Genomic DNA, 14,278 nt, shown 5'->3' with positions numbered 1-14,278 from the left:
TCACTGAATCATGACTCACTCTTATTGGCTGTCTTGAACTTAACACTGATTCTGTAGCCCTTCCCATGATTATACAGAGGAAAGGTGTGTGTGTGTGTGTGTGTGTGTGTGTGTGTGTGTGTGTGTAATGTGTGTAATGTGTGTAATGTGTGTGTCTGTGTGTGTGTGTGTTAGTGTGTGTGTGTGTGTGTGTGTGTGTGTGTGTGTGTGTGTGTGTGTGTGTGAGAGAGAGAAAATATAAATTTATTCTGTTTTGTTATTGTTGTCAGTCGTGTCCATGAGTATTCAACTAGGCTTGAAATGATTGACATTTCCCCTCTCTCTGTAGTCACGAAGCTAGAAGCTGAGAGAGGTGGCCCCTGAGTAAAGACAACATCTGTCTGTGGTCATGAAGCTGAGAGAGGTGGCCCCTAGTAAAGACTCAACATCTGTCTGTGGTCATGAAGCTGAGAGAGGTGGCCCCTGAGTAAAGACTCAACATCTGTCTGTGGTCATGAAGCTGAGAGAGGTGGCCCCTGAGTAAAGACTCATCATCTGTCTGTGGTCATGAAGCTGAGAGAGGTGGCCCCTGAGTAAAGACTCAACATCTGTCTGTGGTCATGAAGCTGAGAGAGGTGGCCCCTGAGTAAAGACTCAACATCTGTCTGTGGTCATGAAGCTGAGAGAGGTGGCCCCTGAGTAAAGACTCAACATCTGTCTGTGGTCATGAAGCTGAGAGAGGTGGCCCCTAGTAAAGACTCATCATCTGTCTGTGGTCATGAAGCTGAGAGAGGTGGCCCCCTAGTAAAGACTCAACATCTGTCTGTGGTCATGAAGCTGAGAGAGGTGGCCCCTAGTAAAGACTCAACATCTGTCTGTGGTCATGAAGCTGAGAGAGGTGGCCCCTAGTAAAGACTCAACATATTTTTGCAAATGTGCATACTGTATATATTTGTGTGTACACATACATTTGAAGTCAGAAGTTTACATACACTTTGGTTGGAGTCAATTATACCACGTTTTTCAACCACTCCACAAATTTCTTGTTAAACTATAGTTTTGGCAAGTCGGTTAGGACATCTACTTTGTGCATGACATAAATTTTCCAACAATTGTTTACAGACAGATTATTTCACTTATAATTCACTGTATCACAATTCCAGTGGGTCAGAAGTTTACATACACCAAGTTGACTGTGCCTTTAAACAGCTTTGAAAATTCCAGAAAATGATGTCATAGCTTTAGAAGCTTCTGATAGGCTAATTGACAACATTTGAGTCAATTGGAGGTGTACCTGTGGATGTATTTCAAGGCCGACCTTCAAACTCAGTGCCTCTTTGCTTGACATCATGGGGAAACCAAAAGAAATAAGCCAAAAATTGTAGACCTCCACAAGTCTGGTTCATCCTTGGGAGCAATATCCAAATGCCTGAAGGTACCACATTCATCTGTACAAACAATAGTTTGCAAGTATAAACACCATGGGACGACGCAGCCGTCATACTGCTCAGAAAGGAGACCCGTTCTGTCTCCTAGAGATGAACGTACTTTGGTGTGAAAAGTGCTAAATCAATCCCAGAACAACAGCTAAGGACCTTGTGAAGATGCTGGAGGAAGCAGGTACAGAAGTATCTATATCCACAGTAAAACGAGTCCTATGTCGACATAACCTGCCAGGCGAAACAGCAAGGAAGAAGCCACTGCTCCAGAACGAAGCCATAAAAAAAGGCAGACTACGGTTTGCAACTGCACATGGAGACATAGATTGTACTTTTTGGAGAAATATCCTCTGGTCGGATGAAACAAAAAATAGAACTGAAAAATATGTCATGTTTTAAATTCTTCAAAGTAGCCACCCTTGGCCTTGATGACAGCTTTGCACAATCCTGGCATTCTCTCAACCAGCTTCATGAGGTAGTCACCTGGAATGCATTTCAATTTACAGGTGTGCCTTGTTAAAAGTTAATTTGTGGAATTTCTTTCCTTCTTAATGTGTTTGAGCCAATCCGTTGTGTTGTGACAAGGTAGGGGTGATTTGGTGAAAGACCAAACAACAGGCCATCATCACATGAAGTTCAGTCAATTCTGAAAAATGTATAGAACTTTCAAAGTTTCTTCAAGTGCAGTAGCAAAAACAATCAAGCACTATGATGAAAATGGCTCTCATGAGGACCGCCACAGGAAAGGAAGACCCAGAGGGTAAGTTCATTAGATTTTTACAGCCTCAGAAATTGCAGCCCAAATAAATGCTTCACAGAGTTCAAGTAACATCTCAACATCAACTGTTCAGAGGAGACTGTGTGAATCAGGCCTTCATGGTAGAATTCCTAAAAGAAACCACTACTAAAGGACACCAGTAATAAGAGGAGACTTGCTTGGGCCAAGAAACACGAGCAATGAACGTTAGACCGGTGGAAATCTGTCCTTTCCAACCGCCGTGTCTTCGTGAGATGCAGAGGTGAACGGATGATATCTGCATGTCTATTTCCCACCGTGAAGCATGGAGGAGGCGGTGTGATGGTGTGGGGTGCTTTGCTGTTGACACTATCAGTGACTTATTTCGATTTCAAGGCACACTTAACCAGCATGGATACCACAGTATTTTGCAGCTATATGCCATTCCATCTGGTTTGGGCTTAGTGGGACTATCATTTGTTTTTCAAATGGACAATGACCCAACACACCTCCAGGCTGTGTAAGGACTATTTGACCAAGAAGGAGAGTGAGGGAGTGCTGCATCACAATCCCCCGACCTCAACCCAATTGAGATGGCTTGGGATGAGTTAGACCGCAGACTGAAGGAAAAGCAGCCAACAAGTACTCAGCATATGTGGGAATTCCTTCCAAGACTGTTGGCAAATAATTCCTGGTGAAGCTGGTTGAGAGAATCTCAAGAGTGTGCAACTCTGTTATCAAGGGCAAAGGGTGGCTACTTTGAACAATCTAAAATATATTTAGATTTGTTTAACACTTGTTTTGGTTACTACATGATTCCATATGTGTTCTCATAGTTTTGATGTCTTCACTATTATTCTACAATGTAGAACATAGTACAAATAAAGAAAAACCCTTGAATGAGTAGGTGTGTCCAAACATTTGGCTGGTAGTGTATATATCTACAAATTTGAATAATTGTATGAGAAATCCCAAGAGTATGCAACATGCCTCTCTAAGTAAGGAATAATGGACAATCGACTTTGCACTTTGTTGACGGTCCCTAAACTAGTTGCTTTTGACGATGCACCAGAATGGTTGAGGTTTTGCCGTGTGAGTATGAAACTCGGGGAGTAATCGGGAAAATACCTGTGGAATGTCTTTCCTAACAGAGGTTAACCTGAGGTATGACGGTCACATCGTTTGCGAAGTTTAAAGGTCTGACTGTCTAGCGAATATCGGAACTCTAACCAACTTTAAGGTGTCACAGGCTCAGCTTCCGGTCAGGACGAAGCATTCATCGGCAGGATTCCCTGTGATGCGCTCAGTCGCACTCACAATGATAAATCCAAGAAAAATGTGTTTTCTCTCTGTTTACGCTGTGCACTTGTTTACCAATGCAATAAACGCCACCAAGTCCACCTTCATAACATGCAACATGTCAGGCTTTGGGGACTAGGTTCTACATATAACTTTACATATTATTTAAAAATGTAGCTTTAGAGGTTCCGTAGAGAACTGCTACTGTGTTGAGAGAGGGCTTCCGTAAAGAACTGCAATGAGTCGACTGTGTGGAGCGATCCCAATCTAAATGTTCAATTTGAATTTTGTGGTTCCCTCTATATATATATGTATATGTAATTCTTGAAAATAAAATCGTTGAAGAAAATGATTAACTTTTTGTTTGAAAATGTAAAAAAAAAACTTTCCCTCAAACTGCGTTACACACTCCGGTCAGCAGACGGCGATGTGTGTGTTTCAGGCAGGTCTTCCCCGGGAGTCAGGCGCAAGTAGACCGGACGCTTCTTCAAAAATAAGCTATTCGGTCGACACTAGTTACCACAGTCACAAAGAAATAAACCACGCCCATTTCTACAACCTCTATTCGAATTAAAAATCAGATTTAAAAAAACAACCATTTAAACCTAATCTTAACCACATGAATAACCTTATGTCCAACCCTAACTTTTAAATTAAGACCCAAAAATAAAAATTACTATTTGTATTTGCATTTTTAATTTTTTTTTACCGAAGCTAATGCTGACTTTGTGGCTGTGGTAACTAGGGACAACCCAGCCACGTTATTTTATAGTTCATTGGAAACTGGGTCAGCCACCATGGTAGCTTGCTAGCCGAAATATTAACCCGCTTTAATGTATATTAGCCACTGTGTTTTGAACACACTTCTGTCAATCTAGCTAATTATATAAGTTCATTGCATATTTACGTTGTTATTGTTATTAGTTAGCTAACGGTAGCTGGCTGGTTAAGTTAGCATTAGCCTTGTTAGCTAACGGTAGCTGGCTGGTTAAGTTAGCATTAGCCTTGTTAGCTAACTGTTAGCCCTCATCCCCGACCATGAGTTCACCAAGCTACTCGCCTCCTGATGAAGAGGAGGAGGTCTGCTGGACGGAGAAAGAGGGTCTGTGGCTGAATGTTGTCGTGAAAGAGGAGAATCAAGAGGAGGATGTCACAGTAACAAAAGTAGAGGAAGAGCAGGATGTTACAGTGAAAGAGGAAGAGGAGGTTACTGTGTTGGGAGTGAAGGAGAAGGGAGAGATAACTGTCACATTGGAAGAGGAAGAGACAGGAGATCGGATTAACACCAGTAAGTACGGTCTTAAAAACATAAACTGTTGTTGAATTAAAGGGCAAGCTAACAGAGTCACACTCCCACTATCAAAACGGTCTTATATGTTGTTGTTGTTGTTGTTGTTGTCACAATCTGGTCCAGGTCTTGCTCTCTGAACCCTTGTTCTTCTTCTTCTTCGTGTGACTTTTCGTCAGACTAGACGCTGTATTGCATATTGCTGCCTTTCGCAGGTCAGAGCGCAGTTTTGGCATATTTTGGTATCCCCCAAAAAACGGGAATGAGGAAAAATGTAAATTGCACCACCATCTAACCCTGCAGCTATACACTATCCCCCCAAAACACACCATCCCATCCCACTACTTTAACCCTAAAGGATCCTACTCCATCCCACTACTTTAACCCTAAAGGATCCTACTCCATCCCACTACTTTAGCCCTAAAGGATCCTACACCATCCCACTACTTTAACCCTATAGGATCCTACACCATCCCACTACTTTAGCCCTAAAGGATCCTACACCATCCCACTACTTTAACCCTATTGGATCCTACACCAACCCATCCCACTACTTTAACCCTAAAGGATCCTACACCATCCCACTACTTTAACCCTAAAGGATCCTACACCATCCCACTACTTTAGCCCTAAAGGATCCAACACCATCCCACTACTTTAACCCTAAAGGATCCTACACCATCCCACTACTTTAACCCTAAAGGATCCTACTCCATCCCACTACTTTAACCCTAAAGGATCCTACACCATCCCACTACTTTAACCCTAAAGGATCCTACACCATCCCACTACTTTAACCCTAAAGGATCCAACACCATCCCATCCCACTACTTTAGCCCTATTGGATCCTACACCAACCCATACCACTACTTTAACCCTATAGGATCCTACACCATCCCACTACTTTAACCCTAAAGGATCCAACACCATCCCATCCCACTACTTTAACCCTATAGGATCCTACACCATCCCACTACTTTAACCCTAAAGGATCCTACACCATCCCACTACTTTAACCCTATAGGATCCTACACCATCCCACTACTTTAACCCTATAGGATCCTACACCATCCCACTACTTTAACCCTGAAGGATCCTACACCATCCCACTACTTTAACCCTATAGGATCCTACACCAACCCATACCACTACTTTAACCCTATAGGATCCTACACCATCCCACTACTTTAACCCTATAGGATCCTACACCATCCCACTACTTTAACCCTATAGGATCCTACACCATCCCACTACTTTAACCATATAGGATCCAACACCATCCCACTACTTTAACCCTATGGGATCCTACACCATCCCACTACTTTAACCCTATGGGATCCTACACCATCCCACTACTTTAACCCTATAGGATCCTACACCATACCACTACTTTAACCCTATAGGATCCTACACCATCCCACTACTTTAACCCTGAAGGATCCTACACCATCCCACTACTTTAACCCTATAGGATCCTACACCAACCCATACCACTACTTTAACCCTATAGGATCCTACACCATCCCACTACTTTAACCCTATAGGATCCTACACCATCCCACTACTTTAACCCTATAGGATCCTACACCATCCCACTACTTTAACCCTATAGGATCCAACACCATCCCACTACTTTAACCCTATGGGATCCTACACCATCCCACTACTTTAACCCTATGGGTTCCTACACCATCCCACTACTTTAACCCTAAAGGATCCAACACCATCCCACTACTTTAACCCTATAGGATCCTACACCATCCCACTACTTTAACCCTATAGGATCCTACACCATCCCACTACTTTAACCCTATAGGATCCTACACCATCCCACTACTTTAACCCTATAGGATCCAACACCATCCCACTACTTTAACCCTATGGGATCCTACACCATCCCACTACTTTAACCCTATGGGATCCTACACCATCCCACTACTTTAACCCTATAGGATCCTACACCATCCCACTACTTTAACCCTATAGGATCCTACACCATCCCACTACTTTAACCCTAAAGGATCCAACACCATCCCACTACTTTAACCCTATAGGATCCTACACCATCCCACTACTTTAACCCTATAGGATCCTACACCATCCCACTACTTTAACCCTATAGGATCCTACACCATCCCACTACTTTAACCCTATAGGATCCTACACCATCCCACTACTTTAACCCTATAGGATCCTACACCATCCCACTACTTTAACCCTATAGGATCCTACACCATCCCACTACTTTAACCCTGAAGGATCCTACACCATCCCACTACTTTAACCCTAAAGGATCCTACACCATCCTATACCACTACTTTAACCCTAAAGGATCCTACACCATCCCATCCCACTACTTTAACCCTATAGGATCCTACACCATCCCACTACTTTAACCCTATAGGATCCTACACCATCCCATCCCACTACTTTAACCCTATAGGATCCTACACCATCCCACTACTTTAACCCTATAGGATCCAACACCATCCCACTACTTTAACCCTGAAGGATCCTACACCATCCCACTACTTTAACCCTATAGGATCCTACACCAACCCATACCACTACTTTAACCCTATAGGATCCTACACCATCCCACTACTTTAACCCTATAGGATCCTACACCATCCCACTACTTTAACCCTATAGGATCCTACACCATCCCACTACTTTAACCCTATAGGATCCAACACCATCCCACTACTTTAACCCTATGGGATCCTACACCATCCCACTACTTTAACCCTATGGGATCCTACACCATCCCACTACTTTAACCCTATAGGATCCTACACCATACCACTACTTTAACCCTATAGGATCCTACACCATCCCACTACTTTAACCCTAAAGGATCCAACACCATCCCACTACTTTAACCCTATAGGATCCTACACCATCCCACTACTTTAACCCTATAGGATCCTACACCAACCCACTACTTTAACCCTATAGGATCCTACACCAACCCACTACTTTAACCCTGAAGGATCCTACACCAACCCACTACTTTAACCCTATAGGATCCTACACCATCCCATACCACTACTTTAACCCTGAAGGATCCTACACCATCCCACTACTTTAACCCTGAAGGATCCTACACCATCCCACTACTTTAACCCTAAAGGATCCTACTGCATCCCACTACTTTAACCCTATAGGATCCTACACCATCCCACTACTTTAACCCTATAGGATCCTACACCATCCCACTACTTTAACCCTATAGGATCCTACACCATCCCATACCACTACTTTAACCCTATAGGATCCTACACCATCCCACTACTTTAACCCTATAGGATCCTACACCATCCCACTACTTTAACCCTATAGGATCCTACACCATCCCACTACTTTAACCCTATAGGATCCTACACCATCCCACTACTTTAACCCTATAGGATCCTACACCATCCCATCCCACTACTTTAACCCTATAGGATCCTACACCATCCCATCCCACTACTTTAACCCTATAGGATCCTACACCATCCCATCCCACTACTTTAACCCTATAGTATCCTACACCATCCCACTACTTTAACCCTATAGGATCCTACACCATCCCACTACTTTAACCCTATAGGATCCAACACCATCCCACTACTTTAACCCTATAGGATCCTACACCATCCCACTACTTTAACCCTATAGGATCCTACACCATCCCACTACTTTAACCCTATAGGATCCAACACCATCCCACTACTTTAACCCTATGGGATCCTACACCATCCCACTACTTTAACCCTATGGGATCCTACACCATCCCACTACTTTAACCCTATAGGATCCTACACCATACCACTACTTTAACCCTATAGGATCCTACACCATCCCACTACTTTAACCCTAAAGGATCCAACACCATCCCACTACTTTAACCCTATAGGATCCTACACCATCCCACTACTTTAACCCTATAGGATCCTACACCATCCCACTACTTTAACCCTATAGGATCCTACACCAACCCACTACTTTAACCCTGAAGGATCCTACACCATCCCACTACTTTAACCCTATAGGATCCTACACCATCCCATCCCACTACTTTAACCCTATAGGATCCTACACCATCCCACTACTTTAACCCTATAGGATCCTACACCATCCCACTACTTTAACCCTATAGGATCCTACACCATCCCACTACTTTAACCCTATAGGATCCTACACCATCCCACTACTTTAACCCTATAGGATCCTACACCATCCCACTACTTTAACCCTATAGGATCCTACACCATCCCACTACTTTAACCCTATAGGATCCAACACCATCCCATACCACTACTTTAACCCTAAAGGATCCTACACCATCCCACTACTTTAACCCTATAGGATCCTACACCATCCCACTACTTTAACCCTATAGGATCCTACACCATCCCACTACTTTAACCCTATAGGTTCCTACACCATCCCACTACTTTAACCCTATAGGATCCTACTCCATCCCACTACTTTAACCCTAATGGATCCTACACCATCCCACTACTTTAACCCTATAGGATCCTACACCATCCCACTACTTTAACCCTATAGGATCCTACACCATCCCATCCCACTACTTTAACCCTATAGGATCCTACTCCATCCCACTACTTTAACCCTAAAGGATCCTACTCCATCCCACTACTTTAACCCTATAGGATCCTACTCCAGGGAGGATGGAACCTCTACTCTCTCAAAACAAAAAAAGAAAGGCAGAAGAGAAGAGATCATTTATTGATGTAAACACAAACACCTAGCAACCCAAAGGTTGTGAGTTCGAATCACAGTCATCTTTTCAACTACTTACATGTTTTTGTTGTTACTTTACAACTGCTTAGCATGTTAGCAAAACCCTTCCCCTATCCCCTTTAACCTAACTCCTACATTTCACCTTTAACCCCTAGCCTAGCTAACGTTAGCCACCTAGCTGCTTAGCATGTTAGCTAGCCCTTCCCTTATCCCCTTTAACTTGACTCCTAAATGTAACCTTAACCCCTAGCCTAGCTAACGTTAGCCAACTAACTGCTTAGCATGTTAGCTAACCCTTCCCCAATCCCTTTCAACCTTACTCCTACATGTAACCTTAACCCCTAGCCTAGCTAACATTAGCCAACTAACTGCTTAGCATGTTAGCTCACCATTCCCCAATCCCTTTCAACCTTACTCCTACATGTAACCTTAACCCCTAGCCTAGCTAACATTAGCCAACTAACTGCTTAGCATGTTAGCTAACCCTTCCCCAATCCCTTTCAACCTTACTCCTACATGTAACCTTAACCCCTAGCCTAGCTAACATTAGCCAACTAACTGCTTCGCATGTTAGCTAACCCTTCCCCAATCCCTTTCAACCTTACTCCTACATGTAACCTTAACCCCTAGCCTAGCTAACATTAGCCAACTAACTGCTTAGCATGTTAGCTAACCCTTCCCCAATCCCTTTCAACCTTACTCCTACATGTAACCTTAACCCCTAGCCTAGCTAACATTAGCCAACTAACTGCTTAGCATGTTAGCTAACCCTTCCCCAATCCCTTTCAACCACTCAGGCCAATGGGGATGAGCTTTACACCACTCAGGCCAACGCTCCACAGTCCAATGGGAATGAGCTTTACACCACTCAGACCAATGGGGACGAGCTTTACACCACTCAGGCCAATGGGGACTAGCTTTACACCACTCAGGCCAATGGGGACTAGCTTTACACCACTCAGGCCAATGGGGACTAGCTTTACACCACTCAGGCCAATGGGGACGAGCTTTATACCACTCAGGCCAATGGGGACGAGCTTTACATCACTCAGGCCAACGCTCCACAGGCCAATGGGGACGAGCTTTACACCACTCAGGCCAATGGGGACGAGCTTTATACCACTCAGGCCAATGGGGACGAGCTTTATACCACTCAGGCCAATGGGGACGAGCTTTACACCACTCAGGCCAATGGGGACGAGCTTTACACCACTCAGGCCAATGGGGACGAGCTTTATACCACTCAGGCCAATGGGGACGAGCTTTACACCACTCAGGCCAATGGGGACGAGCTTTACACCACTCAGGCCAATGGGGACGAGCTTTACACCACGCAGGCCAATGGGGACGAGCTTTACACCACTCAGGCCAATGGGGACTAGCTTTACACCACGCAGGCCAATGGGGACGAGCTTTACACCACTCAGGCCAATGGGGACGAGCTTTACACCACTCAGGCCAATGGGGACGAGCTTTACACCACGCAGGCCAATGGGGACGAGCTTTACACCACTCAGGCCAATGGGGACGAGCTTTACATCACTCCAGCCGGCGCTTGGCATTGAGCATGATGATCTTAGCCTTGTGTGCGGCTGCTCTGCCATGGAAACCCTTGGCCTTCCAGAGGCAGTTGGGAACTCAGTAGTGTGTGTTGCAATCGAGCACAAACGGTTTTTACGTGCCACTCACTTTCCACACTCTGCGGTCCCGTCCTGTGAGTTTGAGTGGCCTACCACTTCGCGGCTGAGCCGTTGTTGCTCCAAGACGTTTCCACTTCACAGTAACAGCACATACAGATGACCAGGGGCAGCTCAAGCAGGGCAGAAATTTGACAAAATATCAGGTCAACAGTATAGTGGAGCTCCTGTTCCTCTTATATCAGGTCAACAGTATAGTGGAGCTCCTGTTCCTCTTATATCAGGTCAACAGTATAGTGGAGCTCCTGTTCCTCTTATATCAGATCAACAGTTTCGTGGAGCTCCTGTTCCTCTTATATCAGATCAACAGTATAGTGGAGCTCCTGTTCCTCTTATATCAGATCAACAGTATAGTGGAGCTCCTGTTCCTCTTATATCAGGTCAACAGTATAGTGGAGCTCCTGTTCCTCTTATATCAGATCAACAGTTTAGTGGAGCTCCTGTTCCTCTTATATCAGGTCAACAGTATAGTGGAGCTCCTGTTCCTCTTATATCAGATCAACAGTATAGTGGAGCTCCTGTTCCTCTTATATCAGATCAACAGTATAGTGGAGCTCCTGTTCCTCTTATATCAGATCAACAGTTTAGTGGAGCTCCTGTTCCTCTTATATCAGGTCAACAGTATAGTGGAGCTCCTGTTCCTCTTATATCAGATCAACAGTATAGTGGAGCTCCTGTTCCTCTTATATCAGGTCAACAGTATAGTGGAGCTCCTGTTCCTCTTATATCAGATCAACAGTATAGTGGAGCTCCTGTTCCTCTTATATCAGATCAACAGTATAGTGGAGCTCCTGTTCCTCTTATAGAATATCAGATCAACAGTTTAGTGGAGCTCCTGTTCCTCTTATATCAGATCAACAGTATAGTGGAGCTCCTGTTCCTCTTATAGAATATCAGGTCAACAGTATAGTGGAGCTCCTGTTCCTCTTATATCAGATCAACAGTATAGTGGAGCTCCTGTTCCTCTTATATCAGGTCAACAGTATAGTGGAGCTCCTGTTCCTCTTATATCAGGTCAACAGTATAGTGGAGCTCCTGTTCCTCTTATATCAGGTCAACAGTATAGTGGAGCTCCTGTTCCTCTTATATCAGATCAACAGTATAGTGGAGCTCCTGTTCCTCTTATATCAGGTCAACAGTATAGTGGAGCTCCTGTTCCTCTTATATCAGGTCAACAGTATAGTGGAGCTCCTGTTCCTCTTATATCAGATCAACAGTATAGTGGAGCTCCTGTTCCTCTTATAGAATATCAGATTAACTGTATAGTGGAACACCTAATATTCATATCCCCGAGCTGACAAGGTACAAATCTGTCGTTCTGCCCCTGAACAGGCAGTTAACCCACTGTTCCTAGGCCGTCATTGAAAATAAGAATGTGTTCTTAACTGACTTGCCTAGTTAAATAAAGGTAGAATAAAAATATATATAAACCGTACTGGCAGGAAGCTTGGTCACGATACTCAGAAAAGCAATCTAATTAAATCGTTTACCTTTGATGAGCTTCGGATGTTTTCACTCACGAGACTCCCAGTTAGACAGCAAATGTTCATTTTGTTCCATACAGATTATTTTTTATAGCTGAAATACCTCCTTTTGTTCACGTTTTGTTGAGAAATCCACCTGGAAATTGCGGTCACGACAACGCTGAAAAAATGTACAAATTAGATCCATAATATCGACAGAAACATGGCAAACGTTTTTTATAATCAATCCTCAAGGTGTTTTTCAAATATCTATAATATATCAACCGGGACAATTGGCTTTTCAGTAGGAGTGAGAGGAACAATGGCCGCCTTTGTCTATCACGCACAAATCACTCTGAGAGCCTGACCTGACCACCTGACCACTGACACAATGTTGTCGTTCACGCTCATTTTTTCTGGTTGATATCCCTTTCAATGGTCAATAGGGATGCATAGGAACACAGATGTTTCAAAATAAGAGTCACTTCCTGATTGGATTTTTCTCAGGCTTTCGCTTGCAATATCAGTTCTGTTATACTCACAGACAATATTTTTACAGTTTTGGAAACGTTAGTGTTTTCTATCCTAAGCTGTCAATTATATTATAAATTCTAGCATCTGGTCCTGAGAAATAGCCCGTTTACTTTGGTAACGTTATTTTTCCAAAAATGAAAATAGTTCCCCCTAGCCCCAAGAGGTTAAGAAATGCATAAATGCCATAAATTAACTTTTAACGAGGAACACCTGTTAATTGAAATGCTAATAGCGTTTCAAACGTCACTCGCTCTGAGACTTGGAGTAGTTTTTCCCCTTGCTCTGTATGGGTAACGCTGCTTTGAGGGTGGCTGTTGTCGTCGTGTTCCTGGTTCAAGCCCAGGTAGGAGCGAGGAGACGGATGGAAGCTATACTGTTACACTGGCAATACTAAAGTGCCTATAAGAACATCCAATAGTCAAAGGTTAATGAAATACTAATGGTATAGAAATGAAATACTAATGGTAACTACAACCTAAAACTTCTTACCTGGGAATATTGAAGACTCATGATATAGGAACCACCAGCTTTCATATTCTCATGTTCTGAGCAAGGAACTTAAACGTTAGCTTTCTTACATGGCACATGTTGCACTTTTACTTTCTTCTCCAACACTTTGTTTTTGCATTATTTAAACCAAATTGAACATGTTTCATTATTTATTTGAGGCTAAATTGATTTTATTGATGTATTATATTAAGTTAAAATAAGTGTTCATTCAGTATTGTTGTAATTGTCATTACTACAAATCATTTTTTAAATTTAAATCGTCCGATTAATCGGTATGAAAAATCATAATCGGCCGACCTCTACTATATAGCCTAGAAACCTGGTTAAACTATCATTATAACATCATGGATGAATTCTAGAATATACTATATAGCCTAGAAACCTGGTTAAACTATCATTATGACATCATGGATGAATTCTAGAATATACTATATAGCCTAGAAACCTGGTTAAACTATCATTATGACATCATGGATGAATTCTAGAATATACTATATAGCCTAGAAACCTGGTTAAACTATCATTATGACATCATGGATGAATTCTAGAATATACTATATATTCTAGAAACCTGGTTA

General features: G+C 43.1%; 1 protein-coding gene across 1 annotated transcript in view; it reads left to right on the top strand.

Moving 5' to 3' along the window:
• The first annotated feature begins 4,219 nt into the window (after window positions 1–4,219).
• LOC135559963 (zinc finger protein 883-like) overlaps window positions 4,220–14,278 on the top strand; it is a 20,457-nt gene continuing 10,398 nt past the window's right edge. Inside the window, exon 1 of the mRNA XM_065000866.1 lies at window positions 4,220–4,741. Within this exon, the coding sequence (XP_064856938.1) occupies window positions 4,492–4,741 (250 nt within the window). The 5' untranslated portion in view covers window positions 4,220–4,491. The remainder of the gene's footprint in view (window positions 4,742–14,278) is intronic.

Source organism: Oncorhynchus nerka, linkage group LG15, assembly GCF_034236695.1.
Source record: "Oncorhynchus nerka isolate Pitt River linkage group LG15, Oner_Uvic_2.0, whole genome shotgun sequence".
In the NCBI taxonomy this organism is placed as follows: domain Eukaryota; kingdom Metazoa; phylum Chordata; class Actinopteri; order Salmoniformes; family Salmonidae; genus Oncorhynchus; species Oncorhynchus nerka.
Note: the sequence above shows the minus strand (reverse complement) of the source record. Positions and strands in the feature narration are given on the sequence as shown.